Source organism: Eptesicus fuscus, chromosome 8 (assembly GCF_027574615.1).
Source record: "Eptesicus fuscus isolate TK198812 chromosome 8, DD_ASM_mEF_20220401, whole genome shotgun sequence".
Lineage (NCBI taxonomy): Eukaryota > Metazoa > Chordata > Mammalia > Chiroptera > Vespertilionidae > Eptesicus > Eptesicus fuscus.
The window spans coordinates 91,973,998-91,998,630 of NC_072480.1; the positions used below are offsets into that span (position 1 = coordinate 91,973,998).

The following is a 24,633-nucleotide window of genomic DNA, read 5'->3' on the forward strand; positions in this document are numbered from 1 at the left end:
GGGAGTTTAAAAGCGCACATGGAGCTCCTGTTATGTTTCTCTGGACAGCACCGCCTCTCACTTCCATACTGGGCAGAGCCAGGGAGACCTTTAGGGTCGCGGGGAGGGCACCCGTGGGGTCTCCACTCGGGGGCTGAGCAGCACGGCCATGCTGTGGATCCCTGCAGTTCCTGAAAGAGGAACTTGTGAGGGGAAACGAAGGACTCATTTCAACACTGAAAACACTCGATTTAGGCCTTGTGGTCTAAGAAAAGCACGTCTTATTCTTAGTTCATAGCAACTGTTTTCTTTTTCAGAGATTATAGCATTCGCTTGACATAACCTTGGTAATTACTTATTGCGAGTATTTTTTCCAAATTTTTTTTACATTTGTAAGTGTGGCCTTACTGATCCTACGGGACTGCCCACGTAATAGCTGCTTTCCTGTAGCATCGGTAGCTGCCTGCCTCCTGTAAGACGCCTGCAGACTGAAATAGCCTCTCCGAATCAATCATTCATAGCTGCCTTTGCTGCCGGTATTGGAGGAGGAAGGATCAGGTCTTCCGTTACAAGGATTGAAGTTCTTATTGGGAGGGCTTCTTCTAATTCTCACTTCTAAGCTTGTACCTCGCTCAACACAGAAGGTGTGAGATGTTTCTCAATGTAAGCGATCAAGAGAGTTTATTCACAAATTTCTAAAATTAGTTTTGCATAAAATTTCTAAAATGTGGTTGTATCCTCTCTTGGTTATCCTGGCGGGTGCAGAAAATCATTGTTTTTATGGAGAGAGACATTCTGTTGACTCAGATGGAAAGGAACATACTTCCACCCTTTTGAGCCTTACGGAAGGTAGGTAGGTAGGTAGGTAGGTAGGTAGGTATATAGATGGATAACCACTGACACTTGAGGATGCCCTAGAACAGCGGTCGCCAGCCTTTAGGACCTCAGGGACCACCAGTGGTCCGTGGACCACCAGTTGGCGACCGCTGCCCTAGAAACATTTCCCCTAAAGATGCCCGTCCTTGTGAAACCTCTCCGGAGAACTGAGACTGCGGGCACGTCTTTTCCATTTTTGTATTTAAACAGAGTCGACTCTCTTAATTTTGCCAAATTTAAATTTGGAATGTTATGTAGAATTTAAATCGGAATAGGTGACGAGAGCCATTTAATCGCTTGGTCAATGCACTGTTCAGCCGAAGGCTAAGTGGAGCTCTTTGTTCCCAGCAATCCGATACTGTGACAGATGCCAACTCATCAAACCCGACCGCTGCCACCACTGCTCCGTCTGTGACAAGTAAGGAGCCCTTTCTTTCTCTTATTGGACGAGCATGTCTCTTTTCTCACTGTTTTCCAGACTGTTTCCTTCTCTCCCTGCTCATGTTCTCACCCCTTTCCTTAGGAAATGGAGTTGGCATGATCACTTGCGTTAGTAACGGATGTGGTTTAGGGCCAGAATCAGTTGTCCCCTTCCCCCGGTTCACACTGACATGAATGCCGGGCATGATTTTTACCAGCTCAGACTTGGCTGGTTTGATTTGGGAAGTATTTCTTCGGTGACCCTTTCCCAGTTGACTTTGTGACAGCCGGGTGTTACTACATACTTAGGGTAACCACAAGGGCAGTAGAATTACGTGGCCTAAGGATCGAAATGAAAGGACAAGTTTTACCCAGACTTCCTGTCTATCAGCCGGCATTCTGCACCTTCTTTAGCGTAAGATAATTGTATATGAACACATTGCATTGGTTTTGGACGTTAAAGCGTGTTATATTTTCAGTTGGAAGTCCTATTATTGCATCATAACTGGAATTAGCTAGCGTCTCTTTTTTAGATGAGGACTTTCGCTATTATTCTATATTTATTTATTTTATTTATTATTGACACTTATTACAGATGTCCCCCACTTCCCCACCCTTTACCCATCTCCACCCAGCCTCTGCCTCCTCCTATTATTCAATTTTTAGAGAAGTAAATAATTTTGCAATATTTTACTTGCTACAACTTTTTTGAAATAACAAATATGTATTTTAATAATTTAATGGGACTAAGTTTTCATGGGGTGTTGAGTTTTGTGTATATGTTTGTTTGTTTTTTTAGATGTATTTTGAAGATGGACCATCATTGCCCATGGTAAGTCTGGCTCTATGCTTAAACCGGTTTCTGTCCCTTCTAAGTTAGTAAATACAATCATTTATCTATTTAAATATTTTTATAAATGAAATTTTGCCTTAGCTGATCTAGGAGGTACTTTCAGATTTAATTTCTGATATTTGTTTAATTAGTTCAAGAGTCTTTATTCAGGAGAATTTCCATGAATAATTTTAAAACCAGTATTTTAAGTTAATGTCTCATATTTGCTCAGAACAAATGGTTTTCTTTGTATATACATGAATAAACATAGAAATTCTAAAATACTTCCCAGGAGTTACACCAAAATGCACATATAAACACAATCCCTCACTAGAATTTTCTAATCATTAATCTAAAGCTTTAACAGTTTAGTTTACATAAAACTTGGCATTACAGAGTAGAATAACAAGTAGAATAACATGCTGTTGAAATAAGGGTTTCCACTTAGAATTCCTTAATATTTTAACAAATATTTCTAAGTCAGGAGATGGGGTGTCTTAGAGTATTGGAAAGGCCTAATTCTCTAATGAAGGTATTTTCTACCTTTCCCTATAATTTACCGTCCCGGTGTGCACGCTCTTTTGCCAGTCACACTGAGGTGGCCCGCCACGCTTGGCTTGGACATTAAGCCCGATATTCCATGAGCCTCATCTTCTTCAGGGGTGGCGCTTGGGAGAGCTATGCCGGTTGTAGGCTGAGGCGTAGACCTACAGAGAACGATGATCTCCGTTGCAGGCACAGCACGGGGGTGTCCGGTTTACTGTCTTCTGTAGCCCTCCCCGGGCTGCCTTTTGCTACTGTCTGTGCAGACTTTCTCCTTTAACAGGTTATAAAGCTCCTTAGCTCCTATAGGACTGAGGTTCTTCCCAAAAAGGACTTCAGTGAATGACCTCCATTTGGTATTAATTCTCATTATATTCATTCTTTTGCTTTCCCTACTCTTTCACCCATTTCATTCATTCTGTTCTCATTCTCAGCAAGTAGCTCCCCCATACCTTCTATTACAGGCAGCCTGAGTCCTCCGTGTATTCCTCTGCTGACCCTTCCATAGCACATGCTGTCAGTGCCCACCGTGTCCCCACGACCCTCCTGAGTCCGCTGCACCTGCGAGGGCAGTTCCCACGCCCGCTGACGGCTCCCCACCTGAGACACCTCAGTCTTCGCTGCTCTGCCTGAGGGCTCTCTCCCACCGGGGGGTTTGCCATCTCCCAAGCCTGGCCGTCCGGAAGTACCAGGCATTCATGCTTCCTGAGGCCACTCTCAGTGAAGGGACTGGTTAAGAGCACATGCTTTTGTGAATTTTCGCCCTTCTTGTTTCAAATAAACTGGGGATGCAGAGTGCCGACTGTGTATTTATTGAAACACAGCCTGTGCCTAAATGGACCCGTGCAGTTCCAACCCGCTGGTTCAAAGGTTAACTGTACAGTGACATGGTTCTTGATTGAGTCAAGTCATATTACGTATCAAATTTGAAAAACTTAAACACAGAATCCCTTTTTAGTGAAACGGATATTTTTAATGTTTGTATGTATAAAGAAATCTCACGAATTACACTTAAAATTTGCCAGTACATTTTGAATGATAAAAACTCAACGCTGTGTTAAGGTTGGGCATATGTATACCCGTGCTGAAAATGTAAAACTCATCGAAAATGTTTTTTTGTTTTTATCAACAGGGTGAACAATTGTGTTGGATTTTCAAATTATAAATTTTTCCTCCTTTTCTTGGCTTATTCCCTGCTCTACTGCCTTTTTATTGCTGCTACGGATTTACAGTATTTTATCAAATTTTGGACAGTAAGTGATTACCTTGTTGATTTTTTTGGTATATGAAAATACATAGTACAGTTTTCACTAGTGAGTTATTTCAGACACTGCTTTTATAGACTTGAGCTCGTTTAGAGTCAGTCCTCATTATTTGCAGGTTCTGTGTTTGTGAATTCACATCCTGCTGAAGTTTCTCTGTTACCCACAATCAGAACTCACAGAGCTTTTGTGGCCATTTGCAGACGTGCACAGAGTGGCCAAAACTTCGCGTGGCCCCGTGTCCATATTGAGCAAGGAGATTAAAACAAGGAGACTCTGCCTTCTTGTTTCAACTCCCATATGTACACGGTGTGCTTTTCACTCCACTTAATGCCACACACTGTTTTTTTTTTTTTGCATTGTTGTGCTTTGAGTTGGTCATTTCTGTGTTTAAAATGCTCTTCAAGAATAGTGCTGAAGTCCTGTCGGTGTTTCTGAGCACTCGTGTGGGGTGCTTTATGGAGAAAATCTGTGTGTTGGGTACGCATCCTTCAGGCCTGAGTAATAGTGATGTGGGGCGTGAGTTCTGTGTCAGTGCGTGAACAACAAATGTGAAAAAGTTGTTGATGATGTGTCTTCAGGCCCAGATGCACAGCAAACCGGGTCATGCATAGATCTGCAGACAGAACCGTGCCGGAGGCCGCAGGAACCTCCCTGTGTTTTCCCTGGGAGGAAGTCAGGGTTCACGGCAGCTTTATAGAACACAACCACTGACATAACAGGAATTGACTGTCTAAGAAGATTTTTTTCCCCAGTATTTAGAAATAGAAGTGTTTTCTTTATGTGTAAAAAGATTATTTTTTTAAACTATTATATCTATAATGCCCTGAATTTTTACTAGGTATTGCTTGATTAGGCTTTAGTTAATTCATTTGTCTTCTGCACCATTTACTTTAAATGCAAGCAAAACAAAATTAAAATTGAGTATTTTAACTATCCAAAGATAGTCCTCATGAATATCAAACAATGATAAAAAAAAAAAGTTATCCCCTGCCAGAATTGCTTTATTATTTAATAAAATTATTCTTTATTAGGTAAGACTTTTCTAATTGCTAGGTCATTTATGTGGGATGGGATTTTAATCACATTCAATACCAGAGATTTATTGAGCACCTACTGTGTGTCACTTCTATTGCTAAGCACTAGGAGTTCACAGGTGTGTGGACAGGCTCCCAGCATTCACGTATACCTTCAGGGTGCAGCTAGAAGAATGATCCCTAGTGAATGTCTGAGACATTCTTCGTTCCTATGAATGGTTTTAGTTCCAACCACAAATATATCTGTGAAGGAGTAGCCAGCGTTCTCACTGTGAGGACCGCCCTCAGAAGCTGTTGGTGAGGTCAGGTGACCTGTCAGTCTGACAGATACTGCAGGGCATGGAGACAGCATTTCCTTCTAGCAGAAGGAGACACCTCCTAGCAGCTCTGGTGCGTCGCTGAGTGTCCTTAGCCCCAAACCTACCATTCTAGGTGGAGTCCGGCTCTCCTTGGGCAAGACACACAGTGAGAGTCCCGCTGGTTTTGTTTTGCGATGGCTTCCTTTGTCACACGGGCAGTGTGAGGGTTATTTTACACAGGTGTCACGCTCTCCTGTTTATCTTTGCTGGGATGCTCTTATTTACAATAGCCTGAAGCATTACTGTGGATGTGTTGTTGTATATGTTCTTGTAGTAGAGGCTGCTGTTTGTAGTAAAGTAAAACATCAGTGGATATAGTAGCTAAACTGTGCCAATTAACCTTCATTTTCGGCACTTTAATAAAATTATTTAATCATTTATAAATCTGTAGTATGTTATAAAATGTATTCAAGTAGTAAATTCAAAAGTAAATTTTATCGTTCCTTATACCTTGCTTTCTTCTGTTAAAAGTTACACTCATATTAACCACACTTTTTCTATGATTCTGTAATGCCAAACAAAATAAATACCCCAAGTTTGAATATATTTTTCATATATATTCATATTCCAGTCAACATTTATTTTAATCTGATGCTATATGTTTTTTTCTCAGATTTTTAATATAAAGCCATGTATCTTTCTCCATATCTAAATTTAGGAAATATTTTAAGCAAAATAAAAAATCTTACTTATAAAAGTAGGGGAATGCTTATCCCTTTGACAAAACATTTCATTTTTTCCCTTTCTTTATAGAATGGTCTACCAGATACTCAAGCCAAGTTCCATATTATGTTTTTATTCTTTGCTGCAGCTATGTTTTCTGTCAGCTTGTCTTCTCTGTTTGGCTATCATTGTTGGCTAGTCAGCAAAAATAAGTCTACATTAGGTGAGTATGCAATTTTGTAGTTAAAAGAACTTAAATACATAAATAGATACTCATCAAAAGTTGCCATATGCGTAAATGCCTACCTGTCCTGAAGTGGTAAAAATTATTCCTATTCCCCACATTGTTTTGTGGAATGTGACTTAGACACACACAGATTCACTCATTCCATATAATTGTTTTACTGTTTGTCATATGTAAAGCATTGTGTATATGCAGTGGTGAGCAATCAATAACTAGATTAAAACAGGCAAAGTGCTTTAAAGGAAATGAATAGGATCCCAAAGTATATATCAAGGGCTGAGGGTGGCAGAAGGGTGCCTGTTTAGATGAGTGATCAGGGAAGAGCTCACCAAAATAATACATATTTAACCTAAGAAGTCAGTCATTGAAAGAGCTAGAACATCTCAGGCAGAGAAAACAGTATGTTCAAAAGCCCGACAGGGGTGGGATGCTGGGAGAAACAGTGCTTAGAGGAAAATAAATACGTAACTATAAATGCTTACATTAAGAAAGAAGAAATATCTCAAATCAATAACTTCACACTTTAAGGAACTATAAAAACAAGAGCAGTTACCCAAAGCTAGCAAAAGTTAGGAAATAGTAAAGATTAGAGAGGAGATAATGAGAATAGAGAATTTAAAGATAGAAGATCAATGAAATCAATAGTTGGTTCTTTGAAAATAACAAATTTGACAGGCCTATCGCTAGAAACAAAAAAGAAGACTCAAATTATGAAAATCAGAAATGAAAGTGGGGACTACCAACTTTATAACAAATCAAAAAGGATGAACATTTGTACATCAAAAAATTAGGTAACCTAGATGAAATGTACCATTTCTAGAAACACATAAACTACCAATCTGACTCAAGAAGAAATAAAAAATCTGAATAGACCAATAGCAAGTTAGGAAGTTGAATCAGTAATCAGGTAACTCCCAGCAAAGAAAAGCCCAGGACTTGAGGGCTTCTCTGGTAAATTCTACCAGACATTCAAGAAGAATTACACCAATTCTTCTCAAACTCTGCCAAAAAAATTAGAAGGAAACACTTTCTACTTACTCTTTAAGGTTAGCATTGCACTAATTCCAAAGCCAGAGAAAGACAACACAAGAAAACTTACAATATCCCTTATGAACACAAATGCAAAAAATCCTCAATAAAATACAAGCAAACCAAATCCAGCAGCATATTAAAAGGACCATATGCTGAAAACCTGCTCAAAGTCACTAGTCATCAGAGAGATGCAAATCAAAACAATAATGCGGTACCATTTCACACCTATCAGAATGGCTATCATCAACAAATCAACAAATGACAAGTGCTGGCGAGGATGCAGAGAAAAAGGAACCCTCGTGCACTGTTTGTGGGAATGCAGACTGGTGCAGCCACTGTGGAGAACAGTATGGAGTTTCCTTAAAAAACTAAAAATGGAACTCCCATTTGACTCAGTGATCCCACTTCTAGGAATATATCCCAAGCAACTAGAAACACGAATCAGAAAGGATATATGCACCCCTATGTTCATAGCAGCACAATTCACCATAGTTAAGATTTGGAAACAGCCTAAGTGCCCATCAGCAGATGAGTGGATTAAAAAACTGTGGTACATCTACACAATGGAATACTACGCTGCGGCAAAAAAGGAGTTCTTACCATTTGCAACAACATGGATGGAGATGGAGAGCATTATGCTAAGTGAAATAAGCCAGTCAGAGAAAGATAAATATCACATGATCTCACTCACTTGTGGAATATAATGAACAACATAACTGATGAACAAAAACAGATCCAGAGACAGAGAAGCATCCATCCGACCGTCAAACCTCAGAGGGAAGGTAGGGGAGGGTGGGGGTAAGGGAGAGTGATCAACCAAAGGACCTATATGCATGCATGTAAGCCTAACCAATGGACACAGACAACAGGGGGGTGGGGGCATGAATGGGGGGTAAGTGGTAATGGGGGAATAACATATATGTAATACCTTAATAAAGAAATTTAAAAGAATAAATATGAATACATGATAAAGAAAAAAAAAAGGACCATATGCCATGATCAAGTAAGATTTATCCCAGGAATACAAGGGTGTTCACTATGCAAAAATCATATATCACATTAATAGAAGGGGAAAACCACATGATTGTCTCAGCTGATACAAAAAAGTGTTCGACAAAATATAATACCTTTCATGATAAAAGCACTTGGCCCACTAAGAATAGGAGGGAACTTCTTTGATCTGATAAAGGGCTTGATGAGAGCCCCACAACTGACCTTACACTCAGCGGTGAGAAAGAAAAACCTTTTCCTTAAGATCAGGAACAAAACCGGATGCCCTCTTTCTGCTGCTTTTAACACTACTGGAAATTCTAGTCCGAGAAATCAACCGAGAAAAGGAAATAAGGGTGTCCAAATTGGAAAGGAAGATAAAACGATTCTTTTTCACAGATGACATGATCTTACATATAGAATACATTAAGGGCCCCACATAGCGAAAACAACAGCCACTAAAAAATAAAACAAAGTTCTTACTGTTTTCAGAACTTGCTGCAAATCTACAGTGATCAAAACGTGGTACTGGTATAAGGATAGCGATCTGGACTAATGAAATTGAATTGAGAGTCCGGAGCTGAATTTACACATCTTTGGCCAATTGGTTTTTCACAAGGGTTCCAAGACCATTCAGTGGGGGAATGAAGAGGATCTTTCAGAGTAATATTTGTAAATCATACGTCCAAGGGCCGAGTATCCAGAATATGTAAATATTACAACTCAACAACAAGACAAACAACCCAGTTTAAAAATTTGCAGAAGTGTCCTGACCCATTTGGCTCAGTGAATAGAGCGTCGGCCTGGGGACTGAAGGGTCCTGGGTTCGATTCCAGTCAAGGGCATGTACCTTGGTTGCAGGCACATCCCCAGAAGGGAGTGTGCAGGAGGCAGCTGATCGATGTTTCTCTCTCATCGATGTTTCTAACTCTCTATCCATGTTCCTTCCTCTCTGTAAAAAATTAATAAAGTAAAAAAAATAAAAAAAAAATTTGCAGAAGATTTCAATAGACATTTAAAAAGACATTTCTCTAAAGAAAATATACAAATGGCCAACAAACACCTAAAAACATGCTCCGTATCATTAGTTATTAGGGACATCAAAATCAAAACCACAGTGAGGTACCACTTCATATTCACTTGAATTGAGATTAAAAATAACCCACAAGCTTTGGGGAGGATGTGGCGAATTTGGAACCTTCACATATTGCTGGTGGGAATATAAAAGTGTACAGTCAATGTGAAAACAGTCTGGCAAGTCCTCAAAATGTTAAATACAGAATTACCATGTGACCCAGTAATTCCACTCTTAGGTATACGCCGGGGTGATATCCAGCATCTAGAAGGGTTCAGGAAGCTGGAGAAGGCGCTGCGTGTAAATTAATAAAGAGACTAGAAATATGATATACCGTATTTTCCGGCGTATAAGACGACCTTTTAACCCAGGAAAATCTTCTCAAAAGTCGGGGGTCTTATACGCCGGAAAATACGCTAACTTTGTAATCCATGGGGGAGCCAGAGGAGGGCTTAGCTTCAGTAACCAAGTTCTCTGAATCTCCGGACCCCTCGCTCTTTATTAACACAAATTGCCCTAAAGCAAAGCAGATAGACATATTAAAAGGTAAGGTTTAGTATACAGTAGGCATTGTCAGTTTTGGGGGAACTGCCTTCGGCTGTTCAGGTGTTTGGCCAGCAGGAGGCAATAACATGTAGGTTGAAATGCCCTCAGCTGTCTGGCAGCAAGCAATCTTTTATGTAAATTCAGGTTTGGGGAAATGCCTTCGGCCATTCCAGTAGGCAATGATATGTATCCTCAGCCCTGCTGGATATAGAAGCCCATCAACCTTTTGAGGACTTCTTGTATTTATTATGACATGCTGGAATTAGCCTCCAGCAGGTATATACCCAAAATAATTGAAAACAGCAATCAGCAGATAATTTGTATATCAGTGTTCATAGCAGTACTGTTTGCATTAGCCAAAAGGTGGAAACAACCCACATTCCCATCAAAGGATGAAGGGATAGGAAAAATATGGTTACATATATTCCAGTGGAATAGTATTCAGCCATAGAAAGGGATGAAGTACTGAAACATGCTACCACATGTGACTGCCTAATGGTTTCTTCTGGGGTGAAGAAAATATGTTGGAACTTGATAAAGGTGGAAGCTGCACAAAATCATGAATGTACTAAATGTCACTGAATGGTTCACTTTAAAGTGGCTAAATGTGTTTCCTTTATTGATTAAGGTGTTACATATGTGTCCTTATCCCCCCAATGTTCCCCCCGACCCCCGCCACTCATGCCCTCTGTGTCCATTGGTGAGGCTTATTTGCATGCATACAAGTCCTTTGGTTGATCTCTCCCTCTTACCCCCACCCTCCACTACCTTCCCTCTGAGGTTTGACGGTCGGATCAATGCTTCTCTGTCTCTGGATCTGTTTTTGATCATCAGTTTACGTGGTTCATTATATGCCACAAATGAGTGAGATCATGTGACATTTATCTTTCTCTGACTGGCTTATTTCACTTAGTATAATGCTCTCCAGTTCCATCCATGCTGTTGCAAATGGTAAGAACTCCTTATTTTTTACTGCAGTGTAGTATTCCATTGTGTAGATGTACCATAGTTTTTTAATCCACTCATCTGCTGATGGGCACTTAGGCTGTTTCCAAATCTTAGCTATGGTAAATGGTGCTGCTATGAACATAGGGGTGCATATATCCTTTCTAATTGGTGTTTCTAGTTTCTTGAGATATATTCCTAAAGTGGGGTCACTGGGTCAAATGGGAGTTCCATTTTTAGTTTTTTAAGGAAACTCCATACTGTTCTCCACAGTGGCTGCACCAGTCTGCATTGCCACCAGCAGTGCACGATGTTCTGTAAATTTCTCCTCAATTTTTACAGAAGCCTATAGGAAGAGACCTAGCAATGTGAGATACTACCCACATGGTTGATACATAGAAAGCTAAAAAACACAAAGTAGATACTATGAGGTTTGATGAGTAAGCAGCGACTAAGCTAACTGGAGTTTTCTAGACTAAGGTTGGGAGTTTGGGAATACAACCAGGACTTACAAATCCTTATGATCTCAAAGGACACTTGCAACTGTGAGATTCCATTGTTATAATGGTCAGTGAAGATTAATTGTAACCTGTGACCAATGAATGATAATTTTTAATATTCAGATAAAATCTTATAGCAGAAACTCTTAGGGTGAAAATTGGTATAATAAAGTAATTTCTAAACAAAGTATCCTATTTTCAAAATAGATGTTGGACAATTAAATTTTAATTTATCAAACGTAAATGAATTGTTTCTAGAAGCTTTCAACTCCTCAAGCTTGTAGATTGAACTTGTAACACTGAAAGGACTTCCTCGGGACATTGTGGTCCTCCAGTTAGAACCCTGTTTTATGTAAAGCTGTATAACTTAGGGGGACGAATGCTAAGGAACTTGGAAGCTGCCACATCTTTTTAGTACCTTCACTCTGCTAATTAGAGTTTTCTTTTTTACATGCTAGACAGAACTCATTATACTTATGTGTTTATTCATATTCAAAAAATAAAATTTTATATTTTTACATCTCAAAAGAAATGAAGCATTATGGGAGGAACATCGATGACCTTGTTCAGGTTGCAGTCAGATATTTATTTTCTGTGTGATCCTGGGCAAGTCCCACAGCCTCTCTGAACCTCAGCTTCCGTCTGCAGTGTGGGCATAACCACACACAGGGTATGACTCTGCATTGGATCTTGGTTTGGACAAACCAGCTTTAACGTATACTTGGGGTTGGCTGGGAAAAAAGGTAGGGTTCAATGAGATTGTAAAATGAAACATACCGACTGTAAAATGCAAGCTATAGAATGTATGTATAATCTCATTTTAGTTAAAACCTATGTAGATTTGTTAATATCTATATCTATCCACCCACGTATCTAAAATTACTTGTGTGTTTTTTATTTTCTAATTTTCTGCAATGCACATGTGCTGCTATACTAGTTAAAAGGTTACTTAGAAATTAAAGTAAATGTAGTCATTCGATTATTTTAAAACAGTATAGGCAATCTTCATTGCTGAGCTGCTGGTAGGCACATAAGTCCTCGGGGGTTAGCCATTGATTTTCGAGTGCCTTCATTTACTTCAGTAACTTCTAAAGGTGCGGGTTACCAGGTATATGTTCATTACTCATGTGATTGCTCTGCTGTCTCTTTTAGAGGCTTTCAGAAGTCCTGTATTTCGACATGGAACAGATAAGAACGGATTCAGCTTGGGTTTCAGTAAAAATATGCGACAAGTTTTTGGTGATGAGAAGAAGTACTGGTTGCTACCCGTGTTTTCAAGGTATTTCGTTGCGAAATGTTTCAGGTATTAAACTAAGGAAAGTAATCCAGCAAAGGGACTCTGTTATTCTGCACAGGACCTCCTATTTTTTAACGTATTATTTTATGATCCACTATTGTGCCAACGTGGAAATAAATTAACTCCTCATCTCCCTGTACATACTGTATTGAAGTCGGTGCCTGGCACACGTTTGGCCCATAACGTAACTGTGATCTGCCCGCAGACAGGAGCGCTGTAACAGAGTCTCACCCTGTTGGCTTGTGGGTGGCTCCGTTGTAAGTTTTTGTTTTCATTGTAGTCTAGGTGATGGCTGCTCCTTCCCAACTTGCCTTGTGAACCAAGATCCTGAACAACCGTCCACTCCTGCAGGACTGAATCCAGCATCTAAAAAGTAATCTTCTATTGTTTTTTCTATTTTACTTTCCAATAACATATCCTTTGGTTACATGTTTCTTGAAAAGTTTTAAGAATATAAGAGAATTCACTACAGTGGTTTTCTATTTGGAATGAAGGAGGGAGGAAAAAATCAGGAGCTTTAGTTATGCTTGAAAAATTCTGTTACTAATCTAGGTCAGTGTTCGGCAAACTGCGGCTCGTGAGCCACATGCGGCTCTTTGGCCCCTTGAGTGTGGCTCTTCCACAAAATATCACGTGTGGGCGCGCACGTACAGTGCGATTGAAACTTCGTGGCCCGTGCGCAGAAGTCGGTTTTCGGCTCTCAAAAGAAATTTCAATCGTTGTACTGTTGATATTTGGCTCTGTTGACTAATGAGTTTGCCGACCACTGATCTAGGTGGTGGGTAAACAGTTTGTTAATTCTCTAAACATTTTAGTTGACTGAAGCAATTATGATTTTTTAAAAAATATTGTACTTAATTTAAGTTAAGCCCTAGCCAGTTTGGCTCAGTGAATTGAGCGTCGACCTAAAGGGTCCCAGGTTCGATTCCGGTCAAGGGCACATGCCCAGATTGTGGGCTCAATCCCCAGTAGGGGGTGTGCAGGAGACAGCTAATCAATGATTCTCTCTCATCATTGATGTTTCTCTCTCTCTCTCCTTCTTCTTCCTCTCTGAAATCAATAAAAAATCTATTTTTAAAAAATTGTACTTAAAAGAAAAAAAAAAAAGTAAGTCCAGATTAGCTTGCCTGGCGATCAGGTGAGCCCATCCAGGGGGACTTTCCTCTGACCCTCCAGGTAACTTATAAAGAGATCAGGAAACTTCCCCGGGTCAGGCCTTTGGAGGACGAATGGAATCCCAGCCACCGGCTTGGCAGTTGTGTTAGCAATGTGCAGCCTGTTCCTGCTGCTCTTTAAAGACCTCTGGGCGTTATCTGAGCCATTTCTGCGGAGAGAGAAGGGAAGGGCTCTTGGGAATGTATTAAAAGTCGGGAGACTTTGGCCAGTGTTTTAAGTCTGTTTTGGTTCTAGTCTATCAAGAATCTAAGGAAAATCTGAAATTTGATTCTGACTTGGCTGCTAACTGGCAAAAGGCAAAACTACTAAAACGTTTAAAATGCTATACGTATATGAATAAGTTTTTATAACTTTTTTATATCGTTAAGACAGAGTTATTTGAATATGACATACTTCTGATTTTTAATGAAATCCAGTAGCAAAAACATAACCATAAAAACATTCTTAGTTAAGTTTTAGAGAGTTTCTTAGGTGCCAGAATGCAGTGTGCACAGCACCTATATCTTCACTCCCCCTGTCTAGAGTGGATTTCTTTTTTTTTTTTTTAAATATATTTCTTTATTGATTTCAGAGAGGAAGGGAGAAGGTGAGAGAGATAGAAACATCAATGATGAGAGAGAATCACCGATTGGCTGCCTCCTGCATGCCCCTATGGGGATTGAGTCCACAACCCAGGCATGTGCCCCTGGCTGGAATCAAACCAGGGACCCTTCAGTCCGCAGGCTGACGCTCTATCCACTGAGCCAAGCCGGCTAGGGCTAGTGCAGATTGCTTATTGCCAACAGTATTTCTCCTCTGCAGCCTGGCCTGACCTCACAATGCGTCTCAAAGCAGTGATCCTGGCGGCCATTCCAAATTATTTTAAACTAGAGGCATGGTGCACGGATTCATGCACTGGTGAGGTCCCTCAGCCTGGCCTGCGCCCTCTTGCAATCTGGGACCCCTCAGGGGATGTTGGACTGCCGGTTTTGGCCCGATCCTACATTGGGCCGAGACCGGCAGTCCGACACCCCCCGAGGGATGTAGTAGTGTGAGAAGCAGCAGGCAGCCGGGGAGGAGCCTGAGCCCAAGCCCGGGTGCCGTACCACTCCCACTCATCCTGGCCCCGCTGCGCCTGCCGCCACCACCCCTTGGTAGCACTGCGGCAGAGGCAGGAGAGGCTCACACCGCCACAGCTGCGCTGGCCAGCCATGAGCCCAGTGTCTGGCGCTTGTCGGTCAGCTGAGTGTCACTCCCACTGTGGGAGCACACTGACTACCAGGGGGCAGCTCCTGCCTTGGGTGTCTGCCCCCTGGTGGACAGTGCGTGTCAAAGCGACCCGTCGTTTGGTCGCTTAGGCTTTTATATATATAGATTGCCTGTGCGCATCATATGTACCAGCCGGTTGGGCAGTCGGATGTACGTGCAGTCAAGCACTTAGCCTTTTATATATACAGATTGTCAGGAGATGAAGCGTATTTACCACCCCATCCCTAGAGGGAGCTATGTATAGATCAGGCTCTCCGTCCTTGAGGGATTTCAATGTGCTTCACAGGGACATTCAAAGGCACCAGAGTATTTTGGGTCATGCTCTGAGAGTTTTGGCTTGAAAATTCCTCAGGAGCTAAATGTTAATGGTTTTCTTTACTTCAGTGCAGAAAAATCTAGTTTTAGTAAGTTATTTGTTATGTTGTCATAGCTTTCATAAAATTTTACAGTAGTTTTCAATAATGTTTTTTTTATCTTTATTAAGTGGTTTTTGTAGTTTAAGACTCTTTGGATTTTAGAGATCGTACCTCTCCCACTACGTGTCCCAAGGGCATTGAGAGAAAGCCGGTTCTGGCACTGTTACCTGGCCAGGTGATCGTGAAGAGGTCAGGCTTCTCCTCTGTTTCCTTTGAATGTTGAGATTGGATTTTGACAGCTGCAGAATTTTGTAATTCCCCCTGATCAGCCCATGTAAAATTTCTATGGTTATTGTTGGGATCGCTGTTCTCCAGAGTTTTTTATCTGGCTGTCTACTCAACATTCCCACTTCAGTGTCTAAAAGTCACGGTCAGCTGAACAGGTGTAAAGCAGAACTCCTGATTCCAGCCATCCACACCCTCACGCCCACCGAAACCTGACTCTCCTCATTCTTCCATACGTGAATCGGTATTCGTGACCTCTGCCCTCCCAGGTGCTCTGGGCCAGAAACACTGGACTCCCTCTGATTCCTTTCTTTAGTTTTCCTTTATTTACTCCATTTGCAAACCCTGTCAGATTCCCCCCCAAAATATATATATTTCATTTCTCACATGAATTGTTTCAATTTCTTCCTAACTGACCTTCCTGATTCCCTTTTTTTCCCTACTCCAGTCTATTCCTTAAGAAGTCAGCCTGATCCTTTTGAAACATAAATCAGGTTTTGTCGCTCTTCTGCTCACAAACCTCCATTGATTTCCCATCTTACTCAGAATAAAGACTAATGAGTGTCCTTGCCTCATTCTAATCTGGCCCCCAGCACCTCCCTGATGTCAGCCGTACTGTTACTCAGTAACAATCCTTGGACACAGATCTTGGCTGTTCCACAGGTACACCAAGCATTCCCTTATTGAGTGCCTTTGTCCTTGTCCATTCCTCTTCCTAAACGTTCTTCCTCCAGAATCCTGAATGGTCTGTGCCTTCTCTTCATTCACTTTCCACTCAGATGTAACTTCACAATAGAGGCCATCCTTGAAAAGCCTTCGTAAAATAGTAACCTGCTCTGACACGTCCCTGTACGCTAGTTGTCATAGCTCGTATTGTCACCTGACTTATTTTATATATTTATTTCTTTACTATTCTTCTTCCTCAGTTACAGTGAAATTTCCATGAGATCAAAGACTTTATTCATTGATGTAATAGATAATGAATATCATTCATTGATGTAATAGATTATGAACATCATTAAATGAATGGGTCCATGCCAGCAATCAATCTCCACGGAGTCCCTAAACCAGGACTTAGTCTCCTATACCTGGTCTATGGCCTCTTTCCTGAGGAGCCAAAAGAGTTAGAGGAAAAGGAATGGGAGACATTCATAGGAATGGAAGACATCGTTTTTTAAAAAGATTTACCTTCAAGTTTAGGAAGGGTAGGTTAAAGCTGCACAAAATTTTGAAATATCCTTAAATTTTAGATCTGAGGTCATTACTAAGGTGCAAAAGCATATCCTTTAAAAAATAATAGTTACAGACCACTGAAATATGTGAAATTATTCTTGGAGGAACTTTAAGAATTTTTTTCTTTTGAGCAGTATTATAATTAGTATTTCAGGGTGTTCTAAGATAATAGTTTCTATGCCAATATTTTTTTTCTATCTAACTCATGTTATTTTAATTTATAGATATATTTTTTCATACCATCCAATATGTCAATATGTGGCATGTGTACTTAAGTTTTAAAACTTAAGCTCTTCTTTTAAGACGCTTTCGTTTTCCCCAATTAAACACCAGGCTTGAAAGACCTGATAAGGTCAGATGTTTTCAACACCTCCTGCAAGATGATGCTCACGGTTGTTGTTTCAGCCTTACAGAGGATAGAGAATTCTTTGTTCAAGACCAGTCAGGCCACTTTCGAAACACTGGACCAATGTTTCCTCAAACTTATCTTTCTACCATCACCTTCATAGATTTTTTTTCCCATATCCACATACCACTTAAAAATAACATTTTTCTTTAATATGTTTATTTAAATTTGCACTGAGATTTATTTTTAAACCAGACTTCACACCACTGTCACAAATGACAAACCAGTATAATTCGTCATAAATATTAGTAAAGTATAACAACGGAAAATTGAAAATAAAATACTGTTAACGTCTAACTAGATTCCCTTACCCGCTAAAGTCTGAAGCTGAGGCCAAGTTTTTGTATTAAAAGTGGAGATTTGCCAGAGTTAAAGGTGGTCACCTTATTGTAATCAGAATGAAAAGAGAACGGAAGAGGGAACACTTTTTCTAATTGTGAGCCAGGGTGATTTAATTGTTCCTGCGTTCCCCCAATTCTCTTGGGTAACTCCTACAGTGATCTCGCACCACAGTGGTTTGAGCTCCACACTCTGAGAAACACCTTAATATTGTCGAGAGTTAATGATTGTGATGATGATTATTATTCTTCAGTCCTGAAAACCATCAGTTTCCTGCAAAGCCATTGAGGGAGTCCCAGAGCCACCTCCTTACTGATTCTCAGTCTTGGACAGAGAGCAGCACAGACCCGGGGAAAGACAAAGCTGGTAAGGGTGTGCCTGTTCGGCTTTTTGGATATATTTTATTTTTAAAAGGTCCAAGTAGTGAAAAAAATTTCATTATATTTCCTATAGGATCTTTCTTGCTTTACAGTGTGACTTTCAGTGTAAATTTAGAGTTATTTTCAGGAACTTCTATTTGGGAAGTACGTGAATGTCTGTTAGCTCTAGAAAATCCTTTTGTGAAAGATAGATCTACATTGTATTTATTTTCCAGCTTACAGAACCAAGTCTTGATTCCTGTATACTAAACGATCGAAATAAATTCAAAGTACAATTTTTAAAATGGAAAAAATGTAATCAACTCAGACAAAAGATTGAAAAATATCTGCTGTAAAGGATTGCAAATTATGCAGTTCTTTTACCCTAAGGTTTCTAGCCAATTTCAAAATGTCGAAGTGATTGCATAATTACCATAACTTTAGCTACATGTAATTTCTTCATAGTTCTCTTACTATTGCTGTTGATTTTAATCTTTTGATTGCTTCTTTATTGGCAAAGAACAGCAAGGTTCTGAAGCCAGACAGACTTGATTTCAAATCCCAATAAGGGCACCTAATTAGTATGTGATATTTGTAAAGTTACCTAACCTTTTAGACTTAGCTTCCTTATCTTGAAAACACTACTTATTTCTCAGGGTTGGGAAGGCTTAAGCAAAAACAATGTGGTTATGCCGTAACCGGTTTGGCTCAGTGGATAGAGCGTCGGCCTGCGGACTCAAGGGTCCCAGGTTTGATTCCGGTCAAGAGCATGTACCTTGGTTGCGGGCACATCCCCAGTAGGAGGTGTTCAGGAGGCAGCTGATCGATGTTTCTCTCTCATCGATGTTTCTAACTCTCTATCCCTCTCCCTTCCTCTCTGTGAAAAAATCAATAAAATATATATTTTAAAAATATTAAAAAACAACAACAATGTGGTCAAACATGCAGGTGTGAGTAAATGTGTGTGGTATCCCTACAAATGAGTATGAAACCACTCATTCACCACTGAGACAATGTTAGCCAGAAACTCACTAGGTTGACTAATTGAATTCCTCAAACTCACTAGGTTGACTAATTGAATTCCTCAATCCTTTCTCCTTCATTCCTGTTCTTTCCTTCAAACTTTCTCTGAGCACTGCTTAAGTTAGGCTCACTGCACTTTATTTACTGGTTTCCTTGATGTCTCTTTGGGATTTAGTAATGGTGGAAAACAAATGGATTGTCCTGATTAAAAATTGTAAGGTCATTATTAAATATATTAGAGGCCCGATGCACAAAATTCATGCACTCGCGGGGTGAGGGGGTGTCCCTCAGCCTGGCCTGCGCCCTCTCACAGTCCGCAAGCCCTCAGGGATGTCTGATTGATGGCTTGGGCTCGCTCCCCAATTCAGTCGGACATCCTTAGCGCTGCCGCGGAGGCGGGAGAGGCGCCTGCCACCGCCACTGCGCTGGCTGGCCGTGAGCCTGGCTTCTGGCTGAGCGGCCCTCCCCCTATGGGAGTGCACTGACCACCAGAGGGCAGGTCCTGCGTTGACCGGGATCGGGCGAAACAGGCTCTCCAACATCCCCTGAGGGGTCCCAGATTGCGAGAGGGTGCAGGCCAGGCTAGGGACCCTACCAGTGCAGGATCGCCGGGCCCGGGAGGGATGCAGGAGGTTGGCCAGCCGAGGAAGGACCACAGGAGGGCTCCAGGTCATGTCCGGCCCATCTGGCTCAGTCCTGATTGGCCAGACCCGGGCAGCAAGCTAACTTACCAGTCGGAGCGTCTGCCCCCTGGTGGTCAGTGCACGTCATAGCGACTGGTCGACGGGTTGACTGTCTTCCCCCTGGTGGTCAGTGCACGTCATAGCAAGTGGTTGAGCGGCCTTAGCATATCATTAGCATATTACGCTTTGGTTGGTTGAACGGACAACTGGACACTTAGCATATTAGGCTTTTATTATATAGGACTAGAGACCCTGTGCACAAAATTCATGCACTGGGGTGGGGGGGGTTCCCTCAGTCCAGCCTGCGCCCTTTCGCAGTCCAGGACCCCTCAGGGGATGTCCGCCTGCCGGCTTAGGCCTGTTCCCCATGGGGATCAAGCCTAAGCTGGCAGTTGGACACCCCTCTCGTAGTCCGGGAGCCCTTACTCCTTACCGCCCGCCTGCTCGCTGCTCCTTACTACTTGGCTCGCTGCTCCTTAGCGCTGCCATGGAGGTGGGAGAGGCTCCCGCCACCGCCACTGCACTTGCCAACCATGAGCCTGGCTTCTGGCTGAGCGGTGCTCCCCCTATGGAAACGCACTGACCACCAGGGGGCAGCTCCTGCATTGAGCGTCTGCCCCCTGGTGGTCAGTGCACATCATAGCGACCAGTCGTTCTGGTCGTTTTGCCTTAACGGTCGCTTAGGCTTTTATTATATAGACTAGAGGCCCAGTGCACGAATTTGTGCACCTTGCAAGGAACTGTGGGCTGCGAGGCTGCGGTGGGCACAGGGGCAGGTCTTGGCCCATCTTCCACGCCCCCACCCGGCCCCTTCCACTGCAGCCCCCTGTCTGTTGGCAGCCCCACTCCCGCTGACGGCGCCAGCCCTGCTCGCACCCGCTGACAGCGACTGGCATCCCGCCTTGGTCTGGCGCCCCCACTAACCTGCTCTGCCATCTTGCTGCTGCCGCTGCCTGCCATGGTCCGTGTGCACCCCCTGGTGGTCAGCACTCATCATAGCGACTGGGTTGTTCGGTTGTTCCGCTGTTCAGTCTATTTGCATATTAGCCTTTTATTATATAGTATAATCAGTCATACTCTCCTGAAATATTGGCTTTCTTTAAAAAGTCTTCTTTTTTTTTTTTTGTCCCACTTATTTATTGGTTGATTCTTGTATGTGCCCTGACTAAAAGTCTTGTTCTTTTTAAAGGGTCATGCAAAAGTAGGTTTAGTTACTCAAATGGAAAATAATACAATAATTAAACATAATAATACAAGAATAAATTCTGTGTTTTGTGTATTTACAACTATAAACCTACTTTTGCCCCATCCTGTATATTCCCTCAGAAGATCCCTGTCATTTGAGTATTCATAATTTGGTCTCTCTTCACCTTCAAACCTGCCATTCCATTTTCTGATCTATGAGAAGGACAAAAATTGATGACACCTATTTGCCTTTCGAATCCATCAGTTTCCTTAGAGGCAAAGAAGTGATGTATAGTTGCAGGTCAGGTTTTTTGGGGGATGAAGAGACCAAGAGCTCTTTCTTTCAGAAAGGATTCGTGTGTCATCTTATAGTTCTGCATTAACATAGAAATGACTTCTTGGTTTTTAATATGCTGTTAAGTATTTGGCTTCTTGGATTAATATTTCTGTTACTTTGATAGGTGAATGAGAAACTAAAGTTAAAAAGATGATGTAAAAGAGAAACATGAGAAAGATGAGGTGAGAAAGGGCTCAAAGATTAGTTTGATTAGAATGAGGTAGGTCAAGGAATAATTAGGAAACAATGATTTATGATAATGGAAAGTGCCAGGTTCAATGTACCTTTTTCCTCAGGTATATATCCCTATTTTTACTAGTAAAGCGCCCCTCCCCCCCCCTTTTTTGTGACAGTGGTTGTAGCCTACACTGTTACTCATGTGTGTGTTTATATTACCATCTTATTTATAAACACCCAGATCATGTACATAACAAGTCTCTGCCTATTTGTTCAAAAGCAACCAAAAATGCTAATTCAAGTTTTCTTTCTTGAAGGGATGAGCAATCCTGCATTGACCATGGAGAATGAGACTTAACTCTTCAAACAAAACAAATTTCTATTTTATGAAAGTAAGTGAAGCTTTTCCTTTATGTTTTATATTTTTGACACTTTTCTAGTTCTCATAGGGAAAATTGTTTCCATAAACATTATTTATTTTTGAGTGGTTCAAATTAAAAGATGTCTTAGCTGACCCTTGGGATTGCATTAATCATGTTGGAGACTTCTGGACATGGGCCTTACTTCAGTAGTAGCTAGTATTTAGGTTAACTTGATTAAGAATAAAATAAGTTGATGAACAAGCTCATTTTTATAGTAATACATTCATTGGCAAGAATTGATCCTAAAATATTGATGTTTACATGTCAATTCTCTTATCGTTTCATAGGATTGTACAATTTTAAAAAAATGTTTCTGTCCGTTGGGATATATAGTGGTCATGTCCTTGATCACCCATCAGCAGACTCTCACAAGAAAATCAAATACTGTTAGCGTAAACCTTTTACCCTCGTTTTGGTCACAGTAGGACCCACCCCACAGCATGTGTCATTCTTAAAATATAGGCATTCCAAATCACTGTCATTATACCACAATTTTTGAAAACCTGTACTTCAAAATCAGTTTCTTTAATACATTACTTCTAAGCCTGCAGTCAATAGAAAGATATAAGTAAAGAGCCCCTTTGGAGCAAAGCCATAAACATTAGACAAAACAAACAGCTTATATCTATCATTAACAAGTACAAATACATCAAGGTTTTATAAATAGTTATCAAAACAACTATTTATAAAACTTCAATCTAGAATCCTAAAGTCTATGAGAAGTGGGCAGTTGCATCTAAAACAAAATCATTCGTGTCAGAATACTTCATGGCTGTCTGAGTGTGCTTTTTTTAGTTTCTGTGTTTGTTTGTTTTAACCCATTTTAACCCTCAACATCTGTTTTTTAAAATGTGTTTTGTTTGGTTTTAATGAGTAGCTCCTTAGTCACAGCAAAAACACTGATCTGGCCATTTGCCCGTTGACTGTTTTGGTCTTGGATGACTATACATTATAGTAAGTAGAGTGGATCAGATTAATCACAACTATGGGTAGGGGAGTGAAAATTTAATCTTCTTATAAGGTTAGAAGGCAAAGACACAGTATTAAATTTTTGGAAATGATTCTTAAAATGTAACTATGAATAAACAAATATGAATCACCAACCAATACCACAAATAAATGTTTTACAGAACATAGGTCTATAAAGCATTCAAAGTTTTATAGGAATTTTCTTTTTAGTATTTTGAATTATTAATAATAATCACCATTGTTTGGGAGGTCATGTGTTGAATATTTTACAAGTTCATGTAGTAATATCATGTCATGTAGATGTCCCAGTGTTTTGACACAAGACAACTGTTGCACTTTTTCGTCATTATTCTCAACACTTTGCCAAGGACCAGACACGTAGTAGGTTCTAAATAAGGATTTTGTAAATACGTGGTAAAATAACGTTGTTAAAATGAAAAGTCTCACAAAAACTTGATTTTATTACATTTGAATATAAGACATAATGGTCTTAATAACCAAACAACTGCACAAGTCAGCTGCATTGACATTAAAAAAGTGATTTTCTGATGTCATACTTTTCATTCTGTTGATATAACCAGTGACAGTAAAATGTGTTTTTTTTTAATTGCATTTTCCTAAGGTATAGTTTTTCCAAATAGTTTTTAAAATAGCTTTTCTGCTTTACAACTTTGTAAACGACTTGCAATTCATTCAATGCAGATTTATATTGAACATATGCTCAATTTAACTGTCTTACTAAATGTTATCTTCATATTCTGTTCTCTTTTTGAACTACATTAGTAAATGATCTGTGGCCTTTCAATAAATTATTTCTTAATCAGCAAATGTCCCAGGTAATTATAATGTACCTAGACTAAAGTAGAGACTCAGTTTGCTAAAGTAGAGACTCAGTTTAGGCTATCCAGCCTTCCCTCTTATAAATTATAAACAAAAATTGCTGTGCTTCTATGGACATGAAATTTCAGACGTATTTCCTTCAGTCCCTCTTCTAACTCATCTGTCACTCCTAAATGTGTAGTGGCCTCAGACAAATGCAGAAGAACCCTGCCTCTCAAATTGGGGTCCCAAACCAGTATCATTGCCCTCACCTGAGAGCTTCATAGAAACGTTCAATGCAGGACCTCACTCCAGTCCTACTGAGTCAGAATCTGCATCTTCTGCATTCTAACAGGATCCTCTGGTCTTGTATATGCACATTATAGTTTGAAGGCATTGAGGTCGAGGGCTATATTCGAGAACACATCGACTGAGTCTTCTAGTATAGAAAACATTTAATTTTGAACAAGGGATGTTATTGCAACAATGAGTTTGTTTGAATGGAGTTGTTGTTGTTTTTAAAATAGTTACCACAGTAGTTCCATGTTTTCTGTTTCATTTCTAGGTCTCAGTGCTGTAGATGGATGAAGAGGCTTCCACAGTTGGGCACCGTTGACCAGTCGTTCCATGTCCCTTTGGCTGGATGTGCAGAAGATGAATTGATTAGTTCTCTCCAAGCTGTTGCTTAAAACATCCCCTTTTTAAAATCAGGATACAGATTGTCTCAACTAACACAAATTTCTGTGAAATATTAAAAATAATTGTGTCTTATGGATCAAGGGCGAAAATACCTTCTATCATAAAAACTTTGAGTAAATTCATGGGCCAGTTTTCACCCAAATAATTCGGTAGCACAATTAAAACACAGTTTTCATCCAGAAAATTAAGATGAAGAAACTGAAGTTGAAAAGATTTCTAGTCACATTATAATGATAAGTTTATTCATAAAACCCGTTACCTATGAAAACATGGAGGTAGCCAATCAGACTTCTTTGTTTATTCCTTCTGATGTCAAT

General features: G+C 40.5%; 1 protein-coding gene across 2 annotated transcripts in view; it reads left to right on the plus strand.

Annotated features, from left to right (window-relative positions):
• ZDHHC2 (zinc finger DHHC-type palmitoyltransferase 2) overlaps nt 1–24,396 on the plus strand; it is a 66,710-nt gene extending 42,314 nt beyond the window's left edge. The window contains exons 5-13 of one of the 2 annotated variants that reach the window (XM_054720095.1): nt 1,204–1,273; nt 2,075–2,107; nt 3,783–3,903; nt 6,062–6,194; nt 12,456–12,582; nt 12,881–12,973; nt 17,897–18,009; nt 21,725–21,799; nt 24,183–24,396. In XM_054720095.1, the coding sequence (XP_054576070.1) occupies nt 1,204–1,273; nt 2,075–2,107; nt 3,783–3,903; nt 6,062–6,194; nt 12,456–12,582; nt 12,881–12,973; nt 17,897–18,009; nt 21,725–21,765 (731 nt within the window). In that variant the 3' untranslated portion in view covers nt 21,766–21,799; nt 24,183–24,396. The remainder of the gene's footprint in view (nt 1–1,203; nt 1,274–2,074; nt 2,108–3,782; nt 3,904–6,061; nt 6,195–12,455; nt 12,583–12,880; nt 12,974–17,896; nt 18,010–21,724; nt 21,800–24,182) is intronic. The other variant, XM_054720097.1, reaches the window with a different exon arrangement.
• The last annotated feature ends 237 nt before the right edge of the window (nt 24,397–24,633 follow it).